This window comes from Mustela erminea, chromosome 2 (assembly GCF_009829155.1).
Source record: "Mustela erminea isolate mMusErm1 chromosome 2, mMusErm1.Pri, whole genome shotgun sequence".
NCBI classification, from domain to species: domain Eukaryota; kingdom Metazoa; phylum Chordata; class Mammalia; order Carnivora; family Mustelidae; genus Mustela; species Mustela erminea.
In genome coordinates this window covers 46,444,189-46,462,253 of record NC_045615.1, presented here as the reverse complement: position 1 = coordinate 46,462,253, position 18,065 = coordinate 46,444,189, and the positions used below count along the sequence as shown (strand labels likewise).

General features: G+C 36.1%; 1 protein-coding gene across 7 annotated transcripts in view; it reads left to right on the top strand.

The window, feature by feature from the left end:
• The window catches only part of KLHL8 (kelch like family member 8), a 55,207-nt gene that overhangs the window by 23,187 nt on the left and 13,955 nt on the right, over positions 1 to 18,065 (top strand). For all 7 annotated transcript variants that reach the window (XM_032332825.1, XM_032332824.1, XM_032332823.1 and 4 more), the window contains 3 exons: positions 6,589 to 6,947; positions 12,127 to 12,675; positions 14,105 to 14,291. In XM_032332825.1, coding sequence (XP_032188716.1) covers positions 6,726 to 6,947; positions 12,127 to 12,675; positions 14,105 to 14,291 — 958 coding nt within the window. In that variant the 5' untranslated portion in view covers positions 6,589 to 6,725. The remainder of the gene's footprint in view (positions 1 to 6,588; positions 6,948 to 12,126; positions 12,676 to 14,104; positions 14,292 to 18,065) is intronic.

Below are 18,065 nucleotides of genomic sequence, written 5' to 3'. Positions count from 1 at the left end.
TCTTCTGCCTTTTCTAGTCTGGTATCGATTCCCTCTAGTATGTACAATTTTAATTTCAGATATTGAGTTCATCTCTGATTGGTTCTTTTTATCTTTTCTATCTCTTTGGTGACAGTCTCACTGAGATCCTTTACTGTTTTCTCAAGTTTTATAAGTATCTTTATGACCATTACTTTGAATCATTTATAGGTGTGTTGTTCATCTTCATAATTTCATTTAGCTCTTTTGCTGTGATTTGTCCAGTTCTTTCATTTGGGACATATTCCTCTGTCTCCTCATTTTATCTAACTCTGTGTGTTTGTTTCCCTGTATTGGGAAAGTCAGTTACATCTCCTGTTCTTGAAAGTATAGCTTTATGAAGAAGAGGTCTGTTGGTGTCCTGTAGTACAGCATCCCCTGTTCACCAGAACCAGGCACTTCAGGGGTATCTCCTATGTATGTTGCATGCACCATACTATGGATATTGTGGCTGAGCTGTGTTTGTCTTAAGTTCAGTTTGTTGGAATGGCCCAGTTTATCTGCTGTTTGCAGGGTTTTGGTCCCTCTGCTGTTACGTGGCTAGTCTGGGGCCACTGTGGACTTGTAGTTGGGTGATGTTAGTAGGTCAGACCAGATACCTGCCCTCAGCTTGTGTGCTGAAGCTGTGGTAACATTGAACTTCCGGACACTTTCCCTTCATTGTTCCCTGAGAGGCTTTTGTTGGTTGGCAGGCCTGCAATCAGACCAGATGCCTGCCCCCAGTAAGTCTTCTGAGGCTGCAATTGCACTGGTGTGTGTTGTTATCTGCCCCTCTCCCCAGCGCAGGGGTCACTTTGGAGTGGTGCTGTTCCCCACTTGGGCTGTTTATAGGATGTTTTGCAGCAGGAGCTCCTTTGGAGGGATGTTTGCCGAGTGGGACAGTGTTGGATGGGGGAGATCTGCAGGAGAATGCAGGGTCAGGGCATGTTGTGTTAGCAAGCTAGATGGAGTATATTCCCAGAAGTGTCCAGCAGTCTAAGCCTGGGGGTGGGAGGAGAAATGGTACCTACCAACTCTTTCATTCTTGAAGAAGTCTTCTTAAGATCCCTGCCTCTCTAGTGTATGTTCTGAGATTAAAGGACTTTTCTTCCTGCATACCCCAGGTGCTTTTGAAATTGTTGCTTTTATGCTGGGTGTTTCAGGGTAAGGACTCAGTTTTCTATCACCTTCTGGCTCTCCCAGTGCCAGGCCTTGCTGATTTTAAGTATTTGGAGTTAAGCCCCCATGACTGTAAAAACTCACGAAGTTAATCCTTACTGGTTTTCAAAGCCAAATGTTGTGGGGATTTGTTTCTCCAGTGCCAGTCTTGATGTGGGGTCTGCCCTTCTCCCTTCTCTGTGCTTGTGGAAACCCTCTCATCTGTGGTTAGTCTTGCCAGTTTCCTCTTTAACATGCTTTCACAGTGGCTACTATCAGTTTTGGTATCTTGTGTTTTTGTTTTCATTTGCTAGGTATTTTCTTTTTTTTTCTACTATTATTATTAACATGTATTATTTGTTTCAGGGGTACAGGTCTGTGATTCATCAGTCTTATGCAATTCACAGCACTCACCCATAGCACATACCCTCCCCAGTGTCCATCACCCAGCCACCCCAACCCTTCTACCCGCCTCCACTCCAGCAACCCTCAGTTTGAGGGTTAACCCTTAACTGATTAACCCTCAGTTAATCTTTCCTAAGATTAAGAGTCTTGTATGATTTGTCTCCCTCTCTGGTTTCATCTTGTTTCATTTTTTCCTCTCATCCCCTATGATCCTCTGCCTTGTTTTCTCAAATTCCACATATCAGTGAGATCATCTGATAATTGTCTTTCTCTGATTGACTTGGTTTTTTTTTTAATATTTTTAATTTTTAAAATTTCTCTTCAGTGTACCAGAATTCACCCAGTGCTCCATCCAACACGTGCCCTCCACAATACCCACCACCAGGCTCACCCAACATCCTACCCTCCGCCCCTTCAAAACCCTCAGATTGTTTTTCAGAGTTCATAGTCTCTCATGGTTTGTCTCCACCTCCAATTTCCCCCAACTCCCTTCTCTCCATCTCCCCATGTCCTCCATGTTATTTCTTATGCTCCACAAATAAGTGAAACCATATGATAAATGATTCTTTCTGCTTGACTTATTTCACTCAGCATACTCTCTTCCAGTCCCATCCATGTTGCTACAAAAGTTGGGTATTCATCCTTTCCGATGGAGGCATAATACTCCATAGTGTGTATGGACCACATCTACCTTATCCATTCGTCCATTGAAGGGCATCTTGGTTCTTTCCACAGTTTGGTGACTGTGGCCATTGCTGTTATGAACATTGGAGTACAGATGGCCCTTCTTTTCATTACTCTGATTGACTTGTTTTGCTTAGCATAATACCTTCTGTTTCCATCCACATCATTGCAAATGGCAAGAGTCCATTTTTGATGGCTGCATAATATTCCATTGTGCATGCATGTGTGCGTGTGTGTGTGTATACACACCACATCTTTATCCATTCATCTGTTGATGAGTAGCTAGGCTCTTTCCATAGTTTGGCTATTATAGACATTACTGCTATAAACATTGGGGTGCACATGCCTCTTCAGATCACTACATTTGTATCTTTGGAGTAAATACCCAGTAGTGCAATTGCTGGGTCATAGGGTAGCTCAATTTTCAACTTTTTGAGAAACCTTCATACTTTTTCCAGAGTGTCTGCATGAGCTTGCATTCCCACCAACAGTGTAGGAGGGTTCCCCTTTCTCTGAATCCTTGCCAACATCTCTCACTTCCTGACTTGTTACCATTAGCCATTCTGACTGGTGTGAGGTGGTATCTCATTGTGGTTTTGATTTGTATTTCCCTGACTCCAAGTGATGTTGAGCATTTTTTCATGCGTCTGTTGGCCATCTGGATATCTTCTTTGCAGAAATGTCTGTTCATGTCTTCTGCCCATTTCTTGATTGGATTATTTGTTCTTTGGGTGTTGAGTTTGATAAGTTCTTTATAGATTTTGTATTCTAGCCTTTTATTTGATATGTCATTTGCACATATCTTCTCCCATTCTGTCAGTTGTCTTTTGGTTTTGTTGACTGTTTCCTTTGCTGTGCAAAAGCTTTTTATCTTGATGCAGCCCCAATAATTCATTTTTGCCCTTGCTTCCTTTGCCTTTGGTGCTGTGTTTAGGAAAAATTTGCTGCATCCAAGGTTGTAGAGGTTGTTGCCTGTTTTCTCCTCAAGGATTTTGATGGATTCCTGTCTCACATTGAGGTCCTTCATCTGTTTTGAGTCTATTTTTGTGTATGGTGTAAGGAAATGGTCCAGTTTCATACTTTGGCATGTGGCTGTCCAATTTTTGCTAAGTATTTTCCTCTTTTCCCTTGGGATTTCTTCTTTGAGTCATTGGTTGTTTAAAATGTAATAATTTTTCCAGTCCCGCCAATTTTCCATTTCTCTTTTGTCATTGATCTCTAAATCCATTCTGTTGTATTAGAGAAGATACTTGGTTTGCTGTTTATCTTTTTAAATCTGTGAGACTTAATTTGTGGCCTAACAGTGGTCTGTTCTGAAAATGTCCCATATGCACTGGAGAAGGATGTGTTTTGTGTTGTTGGGTAAAGTGTTTTTATGTCTTAGACCTAGTGGGTTTATTGTGTTGTATTGTTCTCTATTTCTTCTGTCTGGCTGTTCTTTCCTTTATTGTGACTGGAGTACTGGAGTCTCCAGTTATTATTCTGGAACTATTTATTTGTCACTTCATTTCTATTAGTTTCTGCTTCATGTATTTTCATGGTTTGTCATTATATGCATAAATCTTTGTAATTACTATATCTTCTTGCTATATTGATCTTTTGTTAATATATATTTGTTTCTTGTAATATTTTTTGACTTGAAGTTTATTTTATCTGTATTAGCATAGCTTTATTTGCTCTATTTTGGTTACTATTTGCATGGAATATTTTTCTCAGTCCTTTCCTTTTTAACTTGCTTGTGTCTTTGGACACAACTAATAATTATTAAATTTCTACTTGAAATTTTTTATTTTTTATTTATTTTAAAGTGTTCTTTTCCCGTAAGTTGTATAGGAAACAAGATTTGGTGTTGCAAATGAAAGTTACACTAATACCAGCTTTTACATTAATAAATGCTTTTTCTTCTTTACATGTATTAGTCTCTTAAATCTGTAGAAAACAAAATGTGGTTACAAATCATTACTACAGTAATATTAGCTTTTGTAATTATCCATGTGTTTACTTTTTCTGAACTCTTTATTTTTCCATATGGCTTTGAGTTACTGTTTAGCATTCTTTCATTTAACCTTGCAGGACTCTCTTGACTATTTCTTTTTTTTTTAATTTAAAGATTTTATTTATTTATTTGATAGACAGAGATCACAAGTAGGCAGAGAGAGAAAGGAGGAAACTGGCTCCCTGCTGACCAGAGAGCCTGATGCGGGGCTCGATCCCAGGACCCTGGGATCGTGACCCAAGCTGAAGGCAGAGGCTTTAACCCACTGAGCCACTCAGGTGCCCCTCTCTTGAATATTTCTTACAGGCTAGGTCTAATGGGTCACAAACTCTCCCAGCTTTTGTTTATCTTGGAATGTCTTAATTCCTCCCTCACTTTAGGAGACCATTACTGCCAGATATAATATTTTGACAGTTTTTGTCTTTTACTACCTTGAACATATCTGCCCACCCTCTCAGGCTTCTGAAGTTTCTGATAAAAAATCTGCTTCTTCTCTTATAGAGGAATCCTGTATCTGATTCACTTTTCTCCTGTTGTGTTCTTTTAATCTTCGGCTTTTAGAAGTTTGATTTTAATGTCTTTGTGTGTCTTCTTCGAGTTCCTCTTATGTAGAAGTTCTTGAATGTTTATATTCATGTTTTGCATCAAATTTGGGACGTTTTCAGTCATTATTTTTTAAAAATATTCCCTCTTCCCCTTTATCTCTTTCTTACTCTTCTAGGATTCCCACAATGTGTATGTTGGTCTGTGTGATATTCCACAAATCTTTTAGATTCTGCTCATCTTGCTTCATTTTTTTCTGGAGGGCTGATAATTTCCATTGTGTTGTCTTCAAGGTTGGTAATTCTTTCTTCTGCTCTTCAAATCTGTCCTGAGTCCCTCTAGTGAATTTGTCATTTCAGTTAATTTACTTTTCAGTTTTGGAAACTCTTTTTTGTCTCTATTTAGTTTTATGTTTCTTTGTTTGATGGTATTGGTTGTTTTCCTAACTCCATATCTTCCTTTAGTACTTTGAGCATCTTTGAAAGAGTTGTTTTAAAATTTTCATTTAGTATAAATCCCGTTAGTTCCTTTTTAGGACAGTTTGTTGTTTGTCTGCCTGCCACCCCCCCCCCCAGTGTGTTCCATCATATGTTTTGGGGGTTTTTTTGTTGAACACTGGACATTTGAATCTAATAATGTAATTCTGGAAATCAGTGTCCAGATTTAACCCAATTCTTTAAGGTCTGCTATTTTTTTGTTACTTTCCCCTCCTCTTTTTGATTATTGTAGGCCATCTGTGTGCTGAAGACCAACCTGAGATATAATTTAAGGTCTTCTCAGGTCTTTTCTGAGCATTTCCCTTGGCATGCTTTCTAATTTTCCTTGTATATACTCTTGTTTTTTTATGTCTTGCTTCTGAAAAGGGAAAACCAAAACTGAAACAAAAAATTGAGTGGAAAGGAAGGACACAAACCTTTTAAATTCTCTGGAAGTCTCCTCAGCCAAGAGGGAGGGACTTGTAACAATAGGTGAAAGTGTATTAACAATGGCTATCTACCACTTTATCTATACCTCTATGATCAGAAGCAGTAGTCAGCAATCAGCAGAGATCCTTGATATTTGGAGAACTGAGTCCTTTTTGTTCACTCTGACTCTTAAAAATTGTGCAAGCTGGGCGCCTGGGTGGCTCAGTGGGTTGAGCCGCTGCCTTCGGCTCGGGTCGTGATCTCAGGGTCCTGGGATCGAGCCCCGCATTGGGCTCTCTGCTCAGTGGGGAGCCTGCTTCCCTTCCTCTCTCTCTGCCTGCCTCTCTGCCTGCTTGTGACCTCTCTCTGTCAAATAAATAAATAAAAATCTTTAAAAAAATTTTTTTTTTTTTTAATTGTGCAAGCTCTCAGGAATGTGCACATAGCTTATTACTTGCAACCTGACTGGGGATGTGGAGATGGGCTGCTTCTACTGCTTAAATTGACCAACATTAAACATGTCAGTTTTTCTGTGGAAATTGCAAGTCTTCAACAAACTCCACAGAGTTCCAAAATAGTTATAATAGGCAGATTCAGCCAGTGCAATTGTTGCCTAAGTGGGGAAGACAGATTCCTGATGCTTCTATTCCACCATCTTCCCAGAATTTTCAAATTAGATTTTAAAGGAGTTCCTTCAAAAAAAATAAAAATAAAGGAGTTCCTTCACTGGAATAACTGAGGTAACTTATATGACATTTACCATAAAGCTATGAAGTTAATTGTTCTTTTTAAAGTAACAATTTATGTAGTCATTTTATATATGTAGTTTGATAAATGATAATTACTAATGATTTTTTCTTCTGATGTGTTTTATGTGTTTTATTTGCTTTTTAATCTCAGGAAACTGGACAACGTCAATTTGAGTGGAATTTGAAAAATGTCTAAAGGTTAACGGGCAGCATCTACATTCTGCCTTCTCCCACTCTTTACAAAAGAATAAATGAGATGTTTGAGAAGAGAGCTATATTAAAAGAACAATGTTGCAAATGGCTTCAGAATCTGTGAATGCAAAACAAGCTAGGAATCACTGCACAAAGGTGAAAAGGCAGCAGCATCAGCAAATAAAGAATAGGTCTTCAATTAGTGATGGTGATGGAGAAGACTCCTTTATCTTTGAAGCAAATGAAGCTTGGAAAGATTTTCATGGTTCCCTTCTCCGATTTTATGAAAATGGAGAACTCTGTGATGTCACACTAAAGGTGAGACTCTTTTCTTTTCAGTCTCTTTATTGCATTATGAAAACTGGGGGTTTCTAGAACCACACAAGGCAAATTTTTGGTGCCATACTTATTACAGTCAAGATGATTTTAGTCTTAGTCCTTTTTTATTGAAGGAGAAAGGACATAAGGAAGGGTACATATAGAGAGGTTAGCATAAGATAAAATTATTGTGCTAATATATGTTAATATTATTTCTTAGTTAATTTAACTTCTGAGAGTTCTGGAACCTTAAAACGTTAAAGTTACTGTTACTGAAATTAATAAATTGCTGTAGACTAGTAAGCTTTTAAGTCATGAATTTAGAAATTACTTAGAAAGGTAGGAAGTCTTGGTGTTTATTCTGTTGCACTAGTGTTTTAGTATATGTTCCTATCTGGTAATTTACCCTCTACTTTAAAACAATTGTCCCTTAAGTGAGATTATCTATACCTGATAGTGAAGTAGAATCTATTCAGACTTGGATAAAAAAAGTGTAGTAAATTCTAAGTCTGTGGTCTATAGAATCATGCTATTCTGTTGCAAAAGACAATTTTAGTAAAATTTGGAAAAGTGATAAAGCAGTGTGGAAGAACCCATGTTCTAATTGTTCCTCACTTGTTTAAGGTGATTTTTTACTATTCTTATATGTCACTGTAATATTAAATATTTTTTGGTGATTCATACGCATTCATGAAGCATTTTCCACCTTTATTTTGCCACTTTGGAGTCTCTTAGATTTTGCTTTCCACTCCTGATCAGACAAGTTTTTAGAGCTCAGTCATAGGGCTTGAAGGCATACTTGAAGAATCAGATCAGAGGACACTCAACAAAAGTCTATAAGCTGAAAGCATAGGCTTTGAGTTTCAGGTCCATAATGTCTGGGAGTGTACTATTACATTACAAATAAATGAGCTATATTTTCTTTCCTTAAACTGTTACTGTCCTTATGTATTTCTGGGCCCTGAGATATTCAGAAGAAAACCATTATATAATTCTAGTTCTGTGTGAAACTTAACCATGTATATGTTTTAATGTAGGAACACTTAAGTTTTTTGTTCTGTATGGTATGTTTAATATTATATATATCATTGTTCTAATTTTCGTCTTTGTTGTGAAATTCAGGGACCCACACTGGCTTTGGCAAAAACAAGAAATATAAAGTTGACTATTTGAATTCAGTCAATTACCATTCAGCATATCAGTGTATGAATGGAATATAAGTACAGTATTACTGATTTTATAAATTTTATGATTGAATTTTAGAATGATTTTTTACAACATAGTACATACAAACTTTCTTAAGTAAAAAATAGGGATATAGCCATTTTGGGATGAGTGAGAACTAAACTCATAACTTTGTTGTGTAACTTAGGCAATAGATTGAAATAAAACTCCCATACAAACAGTGGTTAAAAACTAAAATACTGTTTTAAACAATGACAGAGATCTTTTGGGAATGAGAAATGCTTCATTAATTTAAAGGGACTATCAGTTTTTCAACTGTACAATAAGAGTGATGGTTTTTGTGAGGGATAAGTGAATTGATACAGGTGAAGTCCTTATGGCACTGCTTGGTATAGAATAGATAACAAATATCAGCTATTTGGATCATTATGTGTACTATCATTGTTTTTTTTTCCAAGGGTATCAGATAATTCTGCTATGGTATATTTTGTTCCTATTCATTAGAAAGTATTACAACTTGAGATGCCTGGGTGTCTCAGTTAAGTGTCTGTCTTTGGCTTAGGTCATGATCCCAGGGCCTTGGGATCAAATCCCTCATTCTGGCTCCCTGCTCATCAGGGAGCCTGCTTCTTCCTCTGTCCATCTCTCCCCCTGCTTTTGCTCTCTTTCTCTGTGACAAATAAATAAGATCTTAAAAAAAAAAAAACAAAACTTAATCTTTTAACAAGTCTGTTATTGGATTTCTTTTTTTTCTTTTTCTTTTTTTTTAAAGATTTATTTATTTGACAGAGATCACAAGTAGGCAGAGAAGGAGTGGGGAAGCAGGCTCCCCACTGAGCAGAGAACCCGATGCGGGGTTTGATCCCAGGACCATAGGATCATGACCTGAGCAGAAGGCAGAGGCCCCAGCCCACTGAGCCACCCAGGTGCCCCTGGATTTTTTTCTTAATTCTAAGTCAACATTTCTTTAACTGTCAGAATATAACTGTCATAGAACAACTAAGTCAAATGGGATTATGGACAATTTATAATGCTCAGTTCAACATAAACTTCACTTTTTGTATTCATACAACTTTGAGGATTATTATTTAATATGAAGTCATATTTACATTCTTTTATTAGTATGTTTCCTCCAACCATTATTGCTTTTACGGCACACATTTTAGAAAGACCATTGAGCTGGCTAAGTCATTGGAGTGTGTGACTCTTGATCTTGGGGTTGTAATTTAAGCCCTACTTTGGGTATAGAGATTACTTAAAAATAAAATCTTTAGGGGCGCCTGGGTGGCTCAGTTGATTAAGCATCTGCCTTCAGCTCAGGACATGATCCTGGATTGTTGGGATCAAGCCCTGCATTAGACTCCCTGCTCAGTGGGGAGTCTGCTTCTCCCTCTGCCCCTAACTCCACTCGTGCTCTCTCAAATAAATAAAATATTTTAAAAAAAAATAAAATCTTTTTAAAAAGGCTGTTGGCCAGATTTATTTTACTATTTGTATATAATGTCATTAGCTGATTTTTAAATTCCAAAATGAGCACCATTTTATAAATAAATAAGTTTATGTTGGGGAAGGTATGTGCTATGGGGAGTGCTGTCAGTTGTGTAAGACTGATGAATCACAGACCTGTACCCCTGAAACAAATAATATATGTTAATTTTAAAAAGAGTAAAAAGCAGTGTTAATGTTTAACTGGAAATTGTAGAATTCTATTTATGTAATGGCAGGTTGTTGACGCAGATTTACGTCACGTGAGATTTACAAATATTTGTATAAAAACTAAATCCCAGCCATGGCATATGCAGAAATTCTTTAAAAAAAAGAAAAAAAGATATATTTAGCCTGTTTTTAAAATGTTTAATATCAGGTTTCAGATCCCACTTTAGGGATGAAGTAAATTTGAGAACATGCCAAGCTTTCTGCTTTAGTCTAGGTTACACCTTGAATCTCGATAGAATCTAAATCTTGCCTTATAAATTCTTTTTAAAAAATTAAATACAGTATAACTAACAGAAATGATGACCTTGTATTTGTTGAAGGGATATTCATTTTTCCTCCACATTAGTGAAAAAAGGTCAGGGAGGAAGATTTATAAACAAAAACCTTTATATATTGTATTACTCCTCAGGCCTTTTTCTTTAGAAGTTCTCATTTTAAAATTCATTCCTAAATAATGAGACACAATATAAGTGTATTTATATAGTCAAAATGCTACATGCAAACAGGAAAATTGGTAAAACACTATCCTATTACTTGTACTTAATGATTATTTAACATAAAGTGCTGGGAAAACTGGATACTCAGTACCAAAACCTTCCCCAGATGGAAATAAAGATGTAAGTATAAAACAGTAAGATCATAAAAATACTGGAATACCTGAAGTTAATATTAATGGAATATTAGAAAGATTCCAATTTTAAGCATAGTACCTAAGGCAGAAATCATAAAGACAAAGATTGACTGGATTGTGTAAAAATCTATAGGGGGTGAATAAAAAAGTACATCATAAAAGAGAAAAGCTTGAAATATATATGATAGATGATTCACACTCTAAACATATGAGGAGTTCTTAAAAATACATATGAAAAAAGTCATAGAAAAAAGTTCATAGAATAGATACAGATAGCCCAAAATTAATGAATGATTCAGTATTAGTAAAAGACAAACTGAAGCAGTGGGATAATATTTTCATTCATCAAATTGATGAATATTTTTAGATAAGTTACAGCAAAAATATGGCACAAATATTGTAGGTAGATTAGAAATAGACAATTTATCAGTATGTATCCAAACTGCACCTAAACTTTGAAATACGATTTCTACTTTTAGAAATTTATCTATAGGAGATAATGGAGTAAGAACAGATTCAGTGACAGCAAAGTTTATTGTGTCATTTACAACAGCAAACTATTAACAGTCGTGTAATTTTTTATCAAAAAGGTGCTAAGATTTCAGTGCTTTTTATTATATTATTTCAAAATAATTTAAGAAATGAAAAACTTTAGTTAAGCTCATAGTAAATACTGCTAAATAATGGTTTATTATTTCTGTGCTATCACAATTTCTGATAAATTGTGAATCTTAATAGTACCTACTTATAGGGGCATTGGGACCATTAAGTGAGTTAATACATGAAAAGCACTTAGAATAGTACCTGATATGGTGACTATAATTAATAATACTGTGTTGTATATTTAGAAGTTGCTAAGAGAGGAGATCTTTTTTTTATAATGAAATTGTTTGTTTATGTGAGAACAGAGTGCATGCTCCAACACAGGTAGAGGGTGGGGCAGAGGGAGAGAATCCCAAACAGACTGAGTGTGGAGCCCAACTCAGGGCTTGTTCTCATGACCCGTTGGAGATTAGGAACTAAGCCAAAACCAAGAGATGGGTGCCCAACTCACTGAGCCACCCAGGTGCCCCTAAGAGAAGAGATCTTAAAAAGCTCTTATCACAGGGAAAGAAAAAATTGTAATTATGTAATTATGTAAGAAAAAAATTGTAAAAATTGTAATTATGTGAGGTTATTAGTTACTAAATGTTGTAGTATTCATTTCATGATCTATATATGTATGAAATGACTATGTTGAACAACTTAAAAAATGTCATGGTCAGTTATAGCAATAAAACTGGAAAAAAGTTTTTTTAAAAAAGGGACACACAAACCAAAAACAAGAATAGTGCCCAAGTAGTGCTAGATGATGTGTCTTCTCATTCATTCACAGAATGCTCCTGAAATTTGAGATAATATAGAAAATCATTGTTTATGATTTTAGTATATATACATAAATAGATAATATATAGATGATAAGTGGCTTACTTGGAAGAAAAAAATTGCAGCTGGCCTACATTAAAATAAGTGACCAAAGGATTGCATTGTTAAAACAAATATACTAAATCTGTGTGGGTTTTGTCCCTGCTACCACATGCTCAATGCTGATCTAAAACTGATTTTTATATTAAACTGAGTCTCCTTTTGTTTTTTTGTTTTGAACAGGTTGGCTCAAAGCTCATCTCTTGTCACAAACTAGTATTGGCTTGTGTTATCCCCTACTTCAGAGCCATGTTTCTCTCCGAAATGGCTGAAGCCAAGCAAACACTGATTGAGATCAGAGATTTTGATGGTGATGCAATAGAAGACTTGGTTAAATTTGTCTATTCTTCACGGCTCACTTTGACTGTTGACAATGTCCAGCCTCTCTTATACGCAGCCTGTATTCTACAGGTTGAACTGGTGGCTAGAGCTTGTTGTGAATACATGAAGTTACATTTTCATCCCTCCAACTGCCTGGCAGTGAGAGCCTTTGCTGAAAGTCACAACCGAATAGACTTAATGGACATGGCAGATCAGTATGCCTGTGAGCATTTTACTGAAGTAGTGGAGTGTGAAGACTTTGTAAGTGTGTCACCCCAACATCTCCATAAGCTTTTGTCCTCCAGTGATTTAAATATTGAGAATGAAAAGCAGGTCTATAGTGCAGCCATCAAGTGGCTTCTTGCAAATCCTCAGCATCATTCCAAATGGTTGGATGAAACACTTGCCCAGGTAGGGACTGAAATAAGATTGTGTGTAGAAATGAAATGAGATGGAAGCAAATTTGAGTGTTTGATTGATCATGAATACTGTAGATTATCCAAAGGAATGTAGAAATCCTTGTGTAATACAATGTGAAAATGGCTTTCTCCTTACTTCGCTATTTACTCACTGTGCTATTTAAGGATACGTCTGAATTTGTTACATTTAATTGGAAATATCATTCTTTGTTTTTTAACCTGAATGTTAAAGATAGCACTTTGAAACTGTAGTAATAAATATTTTATTTATGCTGATAGAAATAGGTTCTGAGGAAACAGCTCTAAGTAACTATTGTTTTATAATGAAGTTTCTAAATTGTAGTGAATTACTTTCCTATCTGGGAAGAACCACAAGACATAACTTTCCATTTTCTTTCCTCACCACAGTTTCACTTCTGTAACCTCAGAAACGTGGCTTTTTTCTTATTTATTTACTTACTTACTGTCAACGGGGTAACCTGGGTAGGGAGATAATAAATGGGCCTTAGAATTACTTTGAGGGGCACCTGGGTGGGTGCCCCTCAGTGGGTTGAGCCTTTGCCTTCAGCTTGGGTTGTGATCTCAGGGTCCTGGGATCGAGTCCTGTATCAGGCTCTTTGCTTGGCAGGGAGCCTGCTTCCTCCTCTTTCTCTGCCTGCCTCTCTGCCCACTTGTGATCTCTCTCTGTCAGATAGATAAATAAAATCTGTTAAAAAAAAAAAAAAAAGAATTACTTTGAAAATAAGTTTGTCACAGAAAAAAAAGTTTCATTATTTTGCAGCTATCTTATTGGTGTGTATGCATATGTACTTTTAACTCCAAATCACATTACCTGGTTTGATCATCCCCTTAATCCACTAGAAAACCAGTGCATCTTTAAGGGAAGAAAGGTGAGTGCCTCTATTTAAAGTGGGGATGCATCCCTGACTTAATATATAACCTTCCAAGGTGACTGATTTGGAGGAAACAACACTTGATTTCATATTATGAATGTTCAAGTAACAAAGAAATCCCGTTTCCATTTGTTCAGTTTGGCTTTAAAAGGCATATAAAAACCCAGACATGGCAATTTTGTTTTGATTGTGCCTTTTCTCTAGCAGCAGTGGGGCCTTGTGATTATGACACTACCATTTTTGGAAGTGAGAAACTTGAATGAATACAACTGAATTATTTTATCCAGTCTACTTAGATCCGTATGTAAAGGGGGGAGGTTGCATTTAATATGTAATCTGATTTCATTAGACCATACTAGAAATCACTTTAGAACTTGGCTCATTGAACTTCCTTCACATGTTAGAAAGGCTTTGTGTGGTAAATGAGTTTTAAAAAGACAACTCAAAATACTTAAAATACTACAAAGTAGAGTGTGAGCTAACTAATTACAAATTAAATTTTACATTTGTGATTATTCATGATCTTAGGTTCGTTTGCCGTTGTTGCCAGTTGATTTTCTTATGGGTGTTGTGGCAAAAGAACAGATTGTCAAGCAGAATCTAAAATGTAGAGATTTATTGGATGAAGCAAGAAATTACCATCTTCACTTGAGTAGCAGAGCAGTACCTGACTTTGAATACTCCATTCGGACTACCCCAAGGAAGCAAACTGCTGGTAATTAAATTACTCATTTTATCATCTCTACTGGAAAGATTATATTCCCAAACTTAATTGTAAGATGATTAGTATCTGATTACCTTAAAGTGGTAGTAATTGGCAAGTAAGGTCATATGTGAATTTTATTAGACATGATTCAGGTAGTTTTGCCAATAAGCCAATTTTTTAAAAGGACTTAAGTCCTGTGAACTTTGAAGAGCCTGCTGAAATAGCTCTCTCTTTCCCTCCTTTTCTTAAGGTTTTCTTGATACTTTCAGCAGAGTTAATTTCTCTATCATTTGTACTTTTAGAATACTTTGTTTGCACTTGTTTTATTTTACTGTGTTGCACTGAAATTTATTTGACATGTTTTGAGCTCTTCAGAGACAGGTAAATACCTTATTCACATTTATATTTCTAGTGCCAAGGATGGAACGTGACACATATTTTATGTTTAAATATTACTAGTTTTTGTGTTTTATTAAAAGAAAGGCACTAAATGGGGCCCCTGGCTGACTCAGTTGGAAGAGCAATCTGACTCTTGATCTTGGGGTCATGAATTTAGCCCCATTGTTGAGTGTGCAGATTACCAAAAAATTTTTTTAAAAAACTGAAAGGCACTAATTATATTTAAAATTTTTATAATAGATTATGTTAGACTCTTAGAGTCTAAAGGTCTTATATTTAAGTAGGCATGCAGCTTTACCTTTATTTGCCACAATTTTCAAACTATATTTTCCTAATAGTTCACTTATGTTACTTTTTACAAGTATGAAAAATATATTTGAGGGATGATGGAAAGGAAATGAAAATCCAGGAATTTGGGAAGTGGTACTTTGAACAGAGAATTTATCTACATTTGTTTTGCTACCCAATATAGTTATCAAATAAAGAGATCTGTGGAATAGCCTAAAAATAACAACAAAGGGGAGTACTTGATTATGATAGTGGGATTTTATCTATGTAAAAAGAATGTGAATGTCATAAATGTACTTATGAAGAAGTAGTTCTTCTAAATAAAACTGACCATTGAACAATATGGGTTTGAACTACATGCATGGGTCTACTTCTATGTGGATTTTTTCAGTACTATAAATGTATTTTCTCTTTTTTCTTATTATATTTTTTATTTTAAGTAGGCTCGACACCCAGCATGGAGCCCAGTGAGGGGCTTGAACTCACAACCCTGAGATCAAGACCTGAGCTGAGGTCAAAGGTCAGGTTAACTGAGTGACCTAGACACCCCTCTTATGATTTTCTTAGTAACACTTTCTTTTCTCTAGCTTACTTTATTGTAAGAATATGGTATATAATATATACATAAAATATGTGTTAACTGACCATGTTACAGCATGTTAATAGCAGTAGGCTATTAAGTTTTGGGGGAGTCAGAAGTTGTATGCAGATTTTCGACTACACAGGAAGTTGGCATCCATTACTCCTGGGTTGTCCAAGTGTTAGCTGTAGTTTAACATGGAAGGGACTGCTTATCCTCCTTTTTTAATAGGTTGATGTCAAGAATTAAATTTTTTTGAAGTGTAGGGTTTTTTTAAGTTGTGAATCCTGTTTCAGGAAGTCAAGGTATTTAATAAAATTCCTCTTTAAATTCAGTTTTAGGCGCTTGGGTCGCTCAGTGGGTTAAAGTCTCTGCCTTGGGCTCAGATCATGATCCCGGGTTCCTGGGATGGAGCCTCATATTGGGCTCTCTGCTCGGTGCGGAGCCTGCTTCCTCCTCTATCTCTCTGCCTGCTTCTCTGCCTACTTGTGATCTCTGTCTGTCAATAAATAAAATCTTTTTATTTATTTATTTATTTATTTATTTATTTATTTTAAAATTTTTTATTTTTTATAAACATATATTTTTATCCCCAGGGGTAAAGGTCTGTGAATCGCCAGGTTTACACACTTCACAGAATAAATAAAATCTTTAAAAATAAATAAATCATTCAGTTTTAAATTTAAACAACACCTTGGTAGCCTGATTTATATATATAGTAGGCATATAGTAGACCTTTGTGTACACGATCTCTTACATGATTGCAAGAACTTAATGAGTAGGTTTTAGTGTAGGATTCAGTCCTTATTATGAGATAGATGGTTTTATTCCATTTTATGGATGACGAGAACTCAGCATAAAAATATGCCCAAGGCCACACAGAGAAACAGTATAGAAAGGATTTGCATCCTGATCTTTTTGTTTCATTTTTAGCTTTTTTTCTTTCCATTCCATGTTCCTAGGTGAACTGTAAAACTGAAATACTAGTTTCTACTGAAAATCTGTTCAATAATTGAGATTACATTCTGGGATTATAATTGCAGTTGTGCCATTTAATAGTGTAATTTGGGGCAGATTTCATAATCTCTGAAGGCATCAGTTTATTTATAAACAATTTTGATTTGCATAATCTTTAAAGCCTCTTCCAACTTTAAATTTCTTTGATTTGAAGTATTGATTTAGTTGGAAAAGATGACACAAGCAATTTTGTACATTTTTTAATGCTGTTATTCAGCAAATATTTATTTAGTACCTACCACATGTCAGGTTCTGGGTAGGCATTAGAAATGCAGATGCAGAGGGCACCTGGGTGGCTCAGTTGGTTAAGCATCTGCCTTCGGCTCAGGTTGTGATCCCAGGGTCCTGGGATTGAGTTATGCATTGGGCTCCCTGCTCAGCAGGAAGGCTGCTTCTCTCTTCCTCTCCCCTGGCTTGTGTTCCCTCTCTTGCTGTCTCTCTCTGTGTCAGATAAATAAATAAAATCTTTTTTTAAAAAGTTGAGGGAAATTGGAGGGGGAGGTGAACCATGAGAGACTATGGACTCTGAAAAACAATCTGAGAGTTTTTAAGGGGCGGGGGTGGGAGGTTGGGTGAGCCAGGTGCTGGGTATTAAGGAGGGCACGTATTACATGGAGCACTGGTTGTGGTGCAAAAGCAATGAATACTGTTAGGCTGAAAAGAAATTTAAAAAAAAATTAAAAAGGCAGATACACATAGAATATAGCCAGCCCTATTTTGAGAGAACTTGCAGTCCAATATAGGGAAATAGACATGTGAATAAATAAATGCAATGAAGTGGTAAAGGGATGTTGATATATATATAAGGATAGTGGGGAACACAAAGAAAAATGTGGCTATTTTTTTGGAAGGGTCAGAAAAGGTTTTATAAACAAATCAAACCTCAGTCTTAGTTTTGAATAATAAACAGATGTTTTTCTAGGTGCCAGTTAAAAAAAGGGGTATTCAGTTCATTTTTCATCTGTTGAATGCCTAGTACGTGCCAGACACTGGGCTAGCCCTGATTAGTACAAAATGCTTAACACACAGTCTAAACCTATCTTAGGCTCTGGAGACAGATACAGCATAATGGATCATTTCTATACCGTGTTAAGTGAACGACAGTTACCAAAACTTGGCTTTGAAATATCAAGGATGAGCACTGTATGCATGTTGCAGGAACATGAAGTTTAAGAGAAACAGAGGGAGAAGTTTGATTAGACAGTGCAAGGCCTTTATGCTGTGCTGGGCTTTAACCTGTAGGACAGTGGTTCTCAAAATGTAAAGGAAGTGGTGACCCCTAGCCCAGCAGCATAAGCATTCCCTTGGGAACTTGTTAGAAAATAAATTCTTGAATCTACCCCACGCCTATTGATTCAGAAACTCTGGAGGTCGGGACCATCAATCTATGGTTTATGCCTTCCAGGTGATTGTTGAACCACATGGAAGTTTTAATTTTTATTATTTTTTTTAAAGATTGCAGTGAAATATGTATAATCTAAAAATTGTCATTTAAACAT